Here is a 13,123-nt window from a genome sequence, read left to right on the forward strand (position 1 = left end):
CAACTACTTTCTTTGGGTCAGCAAATGCGTCTGGCATGCTTTGCAATATACTGCACATGAATTATCTTTTTATGAACTTCAAGTTCATGTTATCTTATTCGAAGATCTAGATGTACACATGATAATTCATTCCACGTAACTTTTTCTCAACTGTTTATCATATCTCCCCCTCATGTTAGAAAAACTAACTTGCTTCCTCAACTTTGAAAATCCACCTTTGTACATTATAGTGTTAATCAAAATATACATCACACATCAATAATAATAAGATGAAATTATTTGGTTCCTGACCCTGAACCACTTGTGAGGGGAGAAAATAATATACTTTGGTATATAATGTATATCAAACTGATATAGATAACTTTGTTCTCATAAGCAATTATTTAGCTATTAAGTGGAGACACTCAATAAATCATTTTGCTAAACCAACTGTGATGTAGGCCAACTTATTAAGATGAACTATCTTGATTAAAAAATCTAGAAATTATGCTCTAAATCAAATTATTTAGCAAGTTACCTCGCAAACACCATGCGGGTTAATAATAATCGCACATGAAACCATCTCACATATGCATCTTTTGTGATATACATGGCAGATGAATGTGCCCATATTCATCTTTGATATTTCCAGCATTCATGGGATTCAATCCCAATTTTAATTGGTCTATTAATTAATAAGAACAAACAACACAAGAGAATTCGTAAAGAACTTTCTAGTTCTTTAATATTTACCCTTGTGAATTCTCTATTATTTTTGCATATCATACTTAAATTGATATGGCTAAACTGATTATGCCAACTAAATAAATTATCAATATTGATAAAGTTCATGTTTACACCATGACATGTGCAATTATCACTAAACTTCAAGTTTATTATGATATGGGTTTTTATATCAATAAACTTCTACTTTATTGTGACATTCTTTTATTTGTGTAGTACAAACTGGAGAATAAAGCGGGTAACTTTTCACATACATATTATCCCGCTACAAGTTATAGTAATAGATGATATTAAATCTTTCCTTTATTTATAACATAATATAATCAACCGCTTTCGCGTATACTTTGGAAACTGAATAAGTTTCTTTGAGACTTACTACAACACAATACCTTATTGGTAATCAATTGTGTTTCTCCAAAATAGTATAATTGGCTCTTCTAGAGCTCTCAATTAATTTGGTACTACCATATATTCATCAACATCCATATGGTGAATATCTCTTTTAAAGAGAAAGTTATACCATTATGGTTATGATCAAAATTATATGCAAGATATGTTTCTTGCATTAATGCTATTCTCTAATAATCACATTACCAAAATATTTTGGCGTGCAATAAGTACGTGATCAATGACCATTCATGCCATAATAATGATATTATTTTCTTATATCATCTCAAACCTCCTTCTAGAGGTGAGTGTGGTATATTCACTACCACTAGCACGTTCATATTCTTCCAAAATGAATATGTATTCATAAATCAGATATTGTCACATTCACATCATGAATGGACTATAATTATCTATATGCGCTTTATAAAATCTCATGTCAAATCGATGACAAATATTACTTTCACAGAGTGAAGGATTATTTTGAGAATCCTTATTATTCTCATTATCACAATGATGACGATTATAATTTCGTCTATTGCCACGTCCACATCCATTGATACCTTCACGGTAATAATTTTGTCTTCTTTCAGACTTATCACATATTGCTATCACATTCTCTTAAGGGAATGAGAGTGAAGCAAATTCAATGGGACGATTTTTTACTTCTTGTGCTCACGATCATACATGACTTTGATCATGGCAAGACATAGAAATTTTACCACTTTGGGTGGTTATAATTTCTTTCAAACTCCATTAGAGTTACAATCAAAATTTATCGTCTTTGTTTGTATTTAAAATCATAGAATGTCAAAAATTTGAAAGAGAAAAGTAAAATGTTTACCTTAAATCCAGAATTTAATCATGAAGGAAGTTCATGGAACAATTGACAATCATTATGCTCAATCCCAAAGCTTCTACTCAATTGGTTAGAGTCTCGTGCTGATAACGTGTTATGAAACAATAAAAGAAGAATAAGAGTATTGCAGAGAAAAGTAGGGAGAGAGAATTCTTATTGATTTGGATAAATTACAATAGAATAGAACCCTCTATTTATAGGGAAAGAGTGACTTAGCCACCAAGTAATAAACCCTAGAATCACACTCACCGGAATGGGGAGAGCACGAGAACGACCATCCAAAGCTTCGAAACATACAGATGATGAAGGAAATGGCTCCATGGAAGGACGAAACTCATGAATTGTCAGAATTGTTACACCAAAAGCTATTGTGACTGGGGGTAATGTTACTATTCTGTTGCTCAAAGATGGAATACAGTATAATAGCAATACTGAAGAGAGGAAATCGGTGGAGGAAACATCAATCAAAAAAGGAAAAGCACATGCAACAATAGATCTAGCTATATGGCCAGCGGTACCAAGCCAAAGTGGAGGAAGCAAAGTACAGGAGGTGAAATGGACAACTTCCGTAAGTACTCAACATGATTTAAACTCAAATGGAAGAGTCCAAGAGAAAATACAAGTCAAAGAGCAGGAAGCAGTACAAATACAAGATGAAAGCAGCAAAGGAACAGGAATTCAGAACGTAGGAGCTCAAAGGAAATTGCAGCTAGAAACGAAACAAAAAATAGGAAGGAATTGGTCGATGCTATTTGAGGAGAAAAAATTGGCTAAAAAAGGTATGGATCTGAGCTATGTACCACCTACAATATCTGAGGATGAAATAATTGTCGAATTGATCCAAGAGGATATTGATACTGAAGTAAACAAATGGAAATATGCAGTTATTATGTATGTTATTGGTGGAACACCAACGATTAGGGCTATGAAAAGGTTTATAGCTGGGCAGGGGAACTTCTCTATTAAACCTAAGGTATATTACCATAATGAAGGGTATTTTGTGGTGAATTTTTCAAGCCTAGAGGAAAGGAATATGGTGATGTACTCTGGGCCTCGCATGCTTAACAACAAACATGTAGTAGTTAAGCAATGGACTGCTGATTTTGATTTTGATGAAGAAGACTTAAAGACTATACCAATATGGGTGAAGTTGCCAAATCTACCTTTGAGCTGCTGGAGTGCAAGTGTACTGAGCAAAATTGGGAGTGGTCTAGGCCAGCCCATATATGCTAATGCTTGTACTTAAAACATTGAAAGAATTTCCTATGCAAGAATTTTAGTGGAGGTAGATGTCAAGGAGCTACCAAAGAGTATTAAAGTGAAGGATCCTAAAGGGAGAGTGATGATGCAAGAAGTGTGGTATGATTGGAAGCCCAACAATTGTGCAAAATGTAAGAGGATAGGACATACTCCCTCCGTTTCATATTATATGAGGTAGTTTGACTCGGTACGGAGTTTAAGAAAAGCAGAAGACTTTTGAAACTTGTGGTCTTAAAAGCTTCAGGGGTAAAAAGTTTGTGGGGCCATGACATTTGTGTGGCTATTAAAGCTTCTCATTAAGGGTAAATGGGTAAACTGAAAGAGTTTAAAGTTGATTTATTTCCAAATTTAGGAATGTGTCATTTATTTTGGAACAGACTAAAAAGGAAAGTACCTCATTTAATATGAAACGGAGGGAGTAACTATCAACAGCAGCAGCAGAACAAAGTAGTACCAGACAAGAAGACAAGGCAACAACAACAAAGAGCACCTGTAAAACAAAGGACTGAATGGAAGCCAATTAACACAGGATCAGGAATCCAAAGCCAACACCAGCAGGAAGTGAAAGCAAGAGTAAATGAGCAGGAAAAAGAAAGTGACAAAGTAGGAGCAACTGATGAACAATGGCAACAAGTTAAAAGCAAGTCAGCAGCTAAAGGACAAAAAGTATCTGTACCTGAGCATCAAATACAAGTACTGAATGGTTTTAACAGTTTAAGAGAGACAAACCAGGATCAAATTATGAAAAGAAATTAATAATGCAGTACAAGTAGAGGAGGGGAGGTAATGGTGGTACATAAAAATAATACAATTGCTTAATGTTAGTAACATGGAATGTCAAAGGGTTTAATAAAGTATTTAAGCACAAGGAGTTAAAGGAGTTTGTGAAGACAAATAAAGTAGATATTATAGCAATATATGAACATAGAGTAAGTGAAACAAAGGCTGATAAGATAATTACAAATACACTACCTGGATGGAAATGGTGCCACAATGTATCCAATACATGTAAAGGGAGAATTTGGGTGATTTGGAATCCAAGTATACTGCAGTTCATAATAATAGGAAGTTATGCACAACTGATACATGGGGTTGTAAAGAGCATTACAAGCAAGACTGAGTTTCAATTTTCTGCAATATGTGAATTACATAATATAAATGATAGGAAAGCATTATAGGACATGGTAAGGACCATAGAGAAACAAGTCAGGGAGCCATGGTTACTAATGGGAGACTTCAATTTAATCCTGGGAGCTGAAGAGAGAATGCAAGGTAGGGATGTGCAGGATAGTGAAACAAAGGATTTCAGAGAAGTAGTTGAGGAATGTAATTTGGTTGAATTACCTACAATAGGCAGATCATATACATGGACTAATAGCCATGTATTCAGTAGAATTGATAAAACTTTGGTTAATGATAAATGGATGCTCAACATGCCTCTTAGACAAGTACATGTCATGAATCCTCTTTTCTCAGACCCCCCCCCTTGGGCATTGAAATAAATATGAAATATGATAATAAGAGAAGGCCTTTCAAGTTCTATAACTGTATGGCAGATCATCCTGAGATTAGGCAGATTGTGGAAACTAACTAGAAATGGAAAGCAGGGACAATGGAAGATATATGGCAGAATTTGAAGTGTGTTAAAGCAGCTCTAAAACAGTTAAATAGCAAAGAGTTCATGAATGTTAAGCAGAAAATAAAAAGTATAAGAGAGGGACTGCAAGAAGTACAAGGAAGAATGAAATATCATAATGCACTATCAAGGCTATTTGAAGAAGAGAGAGAGATGATACATCAGCTGGAGAAGTGGGATAAAATTGAGGAGTCAATCTACAAACAGAAGTCAAGAATACAATGGATACAACTGGGGACACCAATAATGTTTATTTCTTTGCAAGTATGAAAGAAAGGAAGGCTTAGAATCAAATCACAAAGCTCATTGATAGTAAGGGTAACACCTTAACAGACTATAAAGAGATTGAAACTGAAGTGGTTGATTTTTACAAAAACTTGTTGGGATCTACATGTGGAAGCATACCTGCCATACATCCTGGAGGATAAGGAATGGACCAATGTTAAGTAGGAAGCAACGACTGGAACTCATAGCTCCTTTTACAAAAGAGGATGTACTTGAAGCTCTCAAGAGTATTGATGATATGAAGGCACCTGGGAGAGATGGTTTTAATGCTTGCTTTTTCAAAAGAACATGGAATATGAATGGAGATGAGATAGCAAAGGCAGTTCTGCAGTTCTTTAGCACTGGAAAAATGTTCAAACCAATAAATTGCACAGCTGTTACACCTATTCCCAAAGTGAAGAACCCAACTTCAATAAAAGAATACAAACCATCTCTTGTTGTACTACCTGTCACACCTGCTTTTTCACCTACACCCGCAAGGGCGTAAAAGAGTTTTTCCACTTAAAGGACAATCAGAGCGAGATTTATTATTATTTATTCAAAGTCGCCACTTGGGAGATTAATCGTGTCCCAAGTTACCGGTTGAATCTCGAACCGAGGAAAATATGACTTTGTTAACAGTCCGCGAACCAGAAATCCGAGTAAGGAATTCTGTTAACCCGGGAGAAGGTGTTAGGCATTCCCGAGTTTCGTGGTTCTAGCACGGTCGCTCAACTGTTATATTCGGCTTAATTATCTGATTTTAGTACATGTTCAAACCTATGTGCATTCTTAACCTTAACCGCTTTTATTCATTTTTAGGAAGATTGCAACGTTATTAAAACACGTCTTGAACCACGTCACATAAATGCACCCGTGATCTTTGACATATTTTAACATTGTTGAGATTTGGATTTGGGTCACATAAATGCGCACCCGAGTTTAAGAAGGTAATATTATTAAATGTCGGACCTAAAGCAACTAGCGTATTATTAACTTTGGGGGAGACCATGAAATTCGCTAAATGGCACGTCCCGAGGTCTAAAATATTTTTACTATAATTAAGAGGGCCACGCAATGTATGATATTTGTTTGGCGCGACGCACCTCATTTATTTTAAAGCCTACCTAAAAGAACTATGATTTTTCTATTAAGTATTGTCTCTAAAAGGGCCCTAATTAATTAGCATTGTTAATAAACCGTCATTGAAAGTATTACATCACAATATTAAATCAAAAAGCTTTAATAAACAACCTAGTATCTTCAGCAGATTGGGCTTCAAAATCAGCTCAAAAGAAGGAGAATTGTTTAACCTTACAAGAGGGGAAGGGTTGTCTGACGCTGGGCCTTAAGCAGATTCAGGCCCAGATCTTGTTCAAACAGAGGCTGTCACGTTTAGGCTCCTAAATGAGCCTAGATCCCGTACTGATTTTATTTGAATCTCAGCCTACTGATTTTAACTCACAACGGGCTCAATTATTGGTGAACACATAATCATTTCTGAATTCATGCTAATTTCAACATGCTAACTTTGAATCATCACATGCATATTCACTGATTCATACATGGTTAACCAAACATGCTGAATCTGTCACACAGTTAAAATGAGTAAAACAAATTCATTTTTGGCAGGCACTTCAATTCAAATCTGTTGAGGCTAAGCAACACATATTGATTGTTTGACGAAACAAAAGCAAATTTGTTGAAACTGAACTCAAGGTTATTTGAATCTACATAACTGGTAACTTTTCTCTTCATTTTAAATGACCTACACGTTAGGTAACTTTTGAATCTCGATTTGGAATTCATCAGTGATACTAGAATATATAAAACCACTGCTTAAAATCTTCGTCGAACTGTGAATTCATTAATTGAATCGCAGCTCTTCAACAACACTCATATCTCATAGATACCCTGATGTAGAGTATGAGATGAGTAATTCCAATCAATATAAGTTCTGAAATACTAATTATTTATAGGAAATTAAAATACACTAGGACTAAACTAATGAAGTAACATACAGACAATTCTAGTTTGAATAGTCCAATTATACAAACGATACAAAGTTTCAAGTAAACGTGACTGTTTTACACCTTTAAACCAAAACAGAACAGAAGAAATTCAGAGATCAACCCAAACAGCACTTTATCATTTAATCCCCAAATCAGACTTACATTGATCCTTTACAGTTCATACGAGATCAAGGCGAGTACCTGGAAATTGCAAAAGGAAAGAAGGTGAAAGCAATGAACAGCAGCAGAACAACCCAGATTTATAGATTGAAACACTACAACCAGCTTGAAAATCCAATGGAATTGTGGTTCTTAGCAACTTGAAATAGAGAAACTCTTCCAAAACTCAATATCACTCTATATAAACTCTCAGAATAAGTCAGAAACTATGTCAAGACTTGAAAACTTCAGCGATTGACCAAGAAAGGAAAAGGAAGATTCAATGGAACAGGAAAACCTTATTCGTTTCTTTTTCTGGATCCTCCCTCTCTCCTATTTCAGAATTGTTTTCTTTTATTTCTGAAGACCAAACCGTTCTCTCTTCGTCCAGTCTTCCCCGGCTCTTAAACTCTCTTCCCCTCTCCTTTTCTCGAACTGATCAAAGACCCCCCTTTTAAAGACCAGTGTTAAACTCTTTTTTTTCAAATTTTTCCACTGTTCAGCCTGTTTATTCCCTCCCATGTGCACTCCTTTTAACTTTTATCATTAGCCCATGTTGTTTTCTAATTTCCAGATCTTAAAAGGTCCTTAAACAAATGTAATTCCCACTACTGATCTTTCTTTTCAATTTTTAATTCCCTCAACTAACTTAGCGCTTTTAATTAATTTAATAGTGTACCACTACCATTTGTTGTCAGACTCAATTAGTAACCCCTCGCGCTAAACTTATACTAGTCAGTTGGTTATTAAAACAAGAAGTTATACCAAACCATTGAACTAATCCTATTGTTCTGACTAAGTGAAAAATGAGATGTAATTTCAATGCCTTAAAACAAACTGATATCCTAATTGTATAAAACAAATCCGCAAAACCAATCCTAAAGAAACCACAGTGAATGAAAATAATCTATACAAGGAACTGATGGAATTTCAAATGAAATTGATCATAAACAGAAAAAGAGACGAAGAAGACGAATATCAGAATAAGAGTTAATAGAATACAAACATAGAATCAGGACAGGGACTCACCGGTCATTAGTAATTGAAGAAAACCTTCGAATCTTCAACTTTTAAACCAGATTTTGACTTTAACTGTGTGTTCTCATCAAGAACACACGGATAAAGTCCAAATTAGCTTAAAGTATCAGCGAATCTTTGACTCTACAGTTTTAGGTTCAAAACTTAGATTCATTATTCGACAGGTTTTGGTATGATTCGAGGGTAACGAATCGCGGATTAAGGAAAAGGAGAGGGAGGTGGCTTCAGGGTGTTAATTTGGGGTTGATTGGGTTAACTAGGGTTCGGTGTCAAATTTCGATCGAAGATTCGACGATTTTGGCCGTGATTCGAAAGGAATGGTTTAGGGATTTGAGATGCTGAGGTGAATGAGAATCAACGGTGTAAAGATGGGGTCGTTTGGACCACCGGAACCGCCGTGAGGCAATTTCCGGTGGGCGGAGCATGGTGGTAAGGGGCGGAGGGTTCGTTTGGTCTCTAAGTCTTAGAGACGAAGAGGTGAGGGGGCGAGGGGGGGCGGGGTATGGTTTTAGGAATATATAGTGGGGTGGGGATTTGATCTTGGCCGTTGGATCATTCACGATCAACGACCTGGATTACTTCACTAATGAGAAACGACGTCGCTTGGTTTTTTGAGGGGATCGGGTTAGACCGGGTACAGGGAATGGGTCAAAGACGGGTTATGGGAGGGGTGATCTGGACCGTTCGATCAAAACAAATCAAAGGCTTGGATTTATTGGCCAGATACGACGTCGTTTAGATATAGCCGGAGACGGACTGGATTGGGGCGGGTATTGGGCTAATTTTTTTGGGTGAGAACTGGGCTGTGGCCAATTTGGCCCAGTCCGGTTTCCTTTTCCTAAAATTCTAAATTAAATTATAAACCAATTAAAAAATACTAATTAATTCCTAATAACAATTATCACACCATTAAATACCAACCAAAATAAAATCACACAATTGGAGATTAAATGCTAAAAAATGCCAAGTACATATTTTTTGTTATTTTCATTCTCGCAAATCCAAATATTGTTTAATTAATTCCTAATTGTAAAATTAAATCCTAAATACACATGTAACACATATTTTTGTATTTTTCTTAATTAAAGTAAAAAATAAACATGCACAGACAAATACAAATAAATCACAAGCAACACAAAACTATCTTATTTTGAATTTTTGGGAGTAGTTCTTGTAGGGCAAAAATCACGTGCTCACAGCTGCCCCTCTTTGTCCGGAAACATGAAGTGTTTTCGTGCAAAGATAAAGTGAGCGGATACGAGCGATTTTTGCTCGTTCGGCTACTCCGTGTGAAGCATTTTTGAAAGATTTGACCGAACCTTTGCTTCAAAGGTTTCCTACATATCCCTGGCTAAAAGAGAATCAGGTCAATGTAGTTCGGGAAGTTTCGGTAGCTGGGACTACCATGAAGCTGTGGTTTTACTGTTATTGTTTTTGTTGCTGCTGCCGCTCCTTACTGACCTCCTTATTATACCATGCTAAAAGAAAACAAGAAGCTAGACTAAACTATAGTCGATGAATTACAAAATCTTATCTAGATTTTCAGTCTTGTTCTTGTGTCTCTTGTTGCTTTGATGTCTTGCTGACTGGTGTTTCCCCTGACGTTTCTTTCTTTCTGTCTTGACTCGTAGTCTTCTCTTGATTGTCGAATTTGAACTGCTTATTTCCTTCTTGTGAGCTTCGAATTATTTTTCCTTCGAAGATTGAACTGCCTTCTCCTGACTAGTGTTGCCTTCCTTCCGACTTCTGAACTTTAATTTATGCTGGGGATCTTTGTTGCAACCCTCCGCTCTCCGGGCGGGTTCCTGACTTCTGCTATGACTTAATAAGATAATACCTCCATTCTCCAGGCGGGCTCCTGACTTCGTCTACAACTTGAAATGATAACAACCTCCATTCTCCAGGCGGGCTCCTGACTTCGACTACAACTTGAAAAATATAACAACCTCCATTCTCCAGGCGGGCTCCTGACTTCAACTACTTAAAATATAATACCTCCATTCTCCAGGCGGGCTCCTGACTTCAACTACTTTTTAAAATATAACACCTCCATTCTCCAGGCGGGCTCCTGACTTCAACAACTTCTTAAAAATATAACACCTCCATTCTCCAGGCGGGCTCCTGACTTCAACAACTTCTTAAAAATATAACACCTCCATTCTCCAGGCGGGCTCCTGACTTCAACAACTTCTTAAAAATATAACACCTCCATTCTCCAGGCGGGCTCCTGACTTCAACAACTTCTTAGAAATACGTTCTATTGCCGTTGTTCCTTCCTGCCTACGGAACCATTTTCCTTCTAACTTGAATAATCTTCTTTCAGAACTGCTTCCCTCAAAACTGGTGTTTCATTCCTCTGAAAACTGTTGGGGGATAATACCGGCGTTTCATTCAAAAATATGTTATTCTCCTCCTTCAAAAACTAATTCCCTTAAAGCTCGTGTTTTCCCTCCTCTGGAACTACTTCCCTTAAGACTTGTGTTATCTTCCTCCCGAAATTTCTTTCTTTAAAACTTGTATTGCCTTCTTCCGAAAACTGCTGGGGATACCGCTTCCCTCAAAACTTGTGTTAGACTTCCAGAAAATTTTTGAAATGAAAGAAAACTTTCTGCCCCAGTTTGACAATCTTTCTTGTGGCATGTCTTTCCGTCCTCAATAACATTTCCTGTCCCTGCTTCCAATCAAAGAAAATTTGTTAGTTTAAAACATGGGGGACGTTCCTGCTGGGAATGGTTTTCCCTTTTTCTTTTCCCATGCTCTGCGTTGTTCGACTATCTTGAAACTTGGCTGATAACTTTCGACCTTCTTGATGCTTCTGTATTCACCAACTTCTTGACCGTTGTTTTCCACTTTAACTCCATACTTTCCACGGCATCTTAGAGTAATCCATCATTTGGTCTTATAATGACGTCTTTATTGTCCCGTCACGTTATCTTCGGCCTGTCCTATCCACATTTTACTTTGCACCATATTGGAAACTGGTAGTAAGCTCCGAAAATCCTTCTAAAAAACAAACTACTATAAAAAAAATCTTTAACCAAAAGAAATGAAAGATGATGACTTCAAAAGATAAAAAGAAAATTCTTCTTAAAGAATTGTTTGAAAAGAAGAAAAGGAAAAGTACTTATCTGAATGGTATAACCGATCTCAATGATAATGTCGTGCATTTCGGATTAATCAACCCAGTCTATTATATCAATCAATCTTTCTGATGGCCTTACTTTGCATTTCAAAAGGTCCTGCAACCCAACTCTTTTGCCGAATCAACATCTTTGTTCTGCTTGATGCCTCGACGGATCATTTCTGTCAACCTTACCTCGTTTGTCCACTTTCAATTCCTTGTCGCCTTATAGTGCCCTTCGAGGGGTTTTTACTAATAAGACTCTCTCGTTTCTCTCAACTCCCGTCTCCCTATGATGCCTATGAAGGTTTTCACCGATAAAACTCTCTCATTTTATTTCTCTCAACTTCCATCGCCTTATGGTGCCTGTGAAGATTTTCACCGACAAGACTCTCTCATTTTCATTATTTTCCCTGCTTGGACCAGAGTATTACCCTGATATGAGTCACTTCTTTTTGTTCGACTTGTCATCTCCCGAAAAACTAATCAGAAGGTTTTTCTTTGGACCGTAATGTGGGCTTTTGGATGGGATTAGAAAGAAAGGGTATCAAAGGCTCAAAATAATTTGACATGGGTTTAAGATTACAACTTTTGGAATCACATTTCTTATTACAAAACAACCTCTGCCCCAGTTTCTTGCTTGGGGATCTTCTACCTTTTATTTTACTATGACCGAGCCGTAAAACTGCCTACGTACCCTTAACAGGGATCAGGTCAAACGTAGTTCACACCTGAATTTCCTTGTTTGTTATATTTTCCACTTCTTTTCTTTTCTATTTTTTGTTCTTTCTTTTTCTCTTTTTTTCGTTATTAATTCCAAAAGAGGGGTATGAAAAAAATAAATAAGGCTCAAAAAAGGGGAACAAAGGGTAAAGTGTTTAGATAGTAGAACAAATTGCCTTCGTCATTTCAATCTTCGAAATAATGCCAAATACAAACAATCAACAATTATACCAAAGAGATCATACATAATATCTTTTTACTGCATCAGAATTGATAGCCATGTCTATGCATTTTCCTTCGATATCTGTTAAACATAAAGCACCATTGGACAATACTCTGGTTACAATGAATGGCCCTTGCCAATTTGGGGCGAACTTGTCTTTTGCTTTAACCTGATGTGGAAGGATGCGTTTCAGCACTTGCTGGCCCATTTCAAACTTCCGGGGACGCACCTTTTTGTTGTATGCTCTTGCCATTCTCTTTTGATATAACTGGCCATGACACACAGTTGCCAATCTTTTTTCATCAATCAAGTTCAACTGCTCCAGACGGGTTTTGACTCACTCATCATCATCAATCTCAGCCTCAGCGACAATCCGAAGGGACGAGATTTCAACTTCCGCAGGTATTACGGCTTCAGTTCCATATACCAACAAATAAGGAGTTGCCCTTACTGAAGCACGGACAGTAGTGCGATAACCCAGCAATGCAAATGGTAATTTTTCATGCCATTGCCTAGAACCTTCTACCATTTTCCGAAGTATCTCCTTTATGTTTTTGTTGGCTGCCTCAACTGCTCCGTTCACCTTGGGACGATATGGGGTAGAATTGCGGTGTGTAATATTAAACTGTTGACATACCTCTTTCATCAAATTGCTGTTAAGATTAGCACCATTATCTGTGATGATCACCTTCGGGATTCCAAATCGACAGATGATATG

The 13,123-nt window shown here is 36.8% G+C and overlaps 1 protein-coding gene across 1 annotated transcript; it reads left to right on the forward strand.

Moving 5' to 3' along the window:
• The first annotated feature begins 4,410 nt into the window (after nt 1-4,410).
• Nucleotides 4,411-5,135, forward strand: LOC138870924 (uncharacterized). Its single transcript, XM_070148767.1, has 2 exons — nt 4,411-4,677; nt 4,824-5,135. The coding sequence occupies exons 1-2, from the start codon at nt 4,411-4,413 to the stop codon at nt 5,133-5,135; spliced, it is 579 nt and encodes a 192-aa protein (XP_070004868.1).
• Nucleotides 5,136-13,123: the final 7,988 nt, after the last annotated feature.

The sequence above is a fragment of the Nicotiana sylvestris genome, chromosome 6, assembly GCF_000393655.2.
Source record: "Nicotiana sylvestris chromosome 6, ASM39365v2, whole genome shotgun sequence".
NCBI classification, from domain to species: Eukaryota; Viridiplantae; Streptophyta; class Magnoliopsida; order Solanales; family Solanaceae; genus Nicotiana; species Nicotiana sylvestris.

What these genes read in the sequence shown, in the direction of transcription:
- LOC138870924 (XM_070148767.1), top strand. Translation starts at nt 4,411, where the DNA reads ATGGTAAGGACCATAGAGAAACAAGTCAGGGAGCCATGGTTACTAATG. An exon ending in TCAACATGCCTCTTAGACAA is followed by an intron (nt 4,678 to 4,823) that starts GTACATGTCATG and finishes GAAACTAACTAG; the next exon opens with AAATGGAAAGCAGGGACAAT.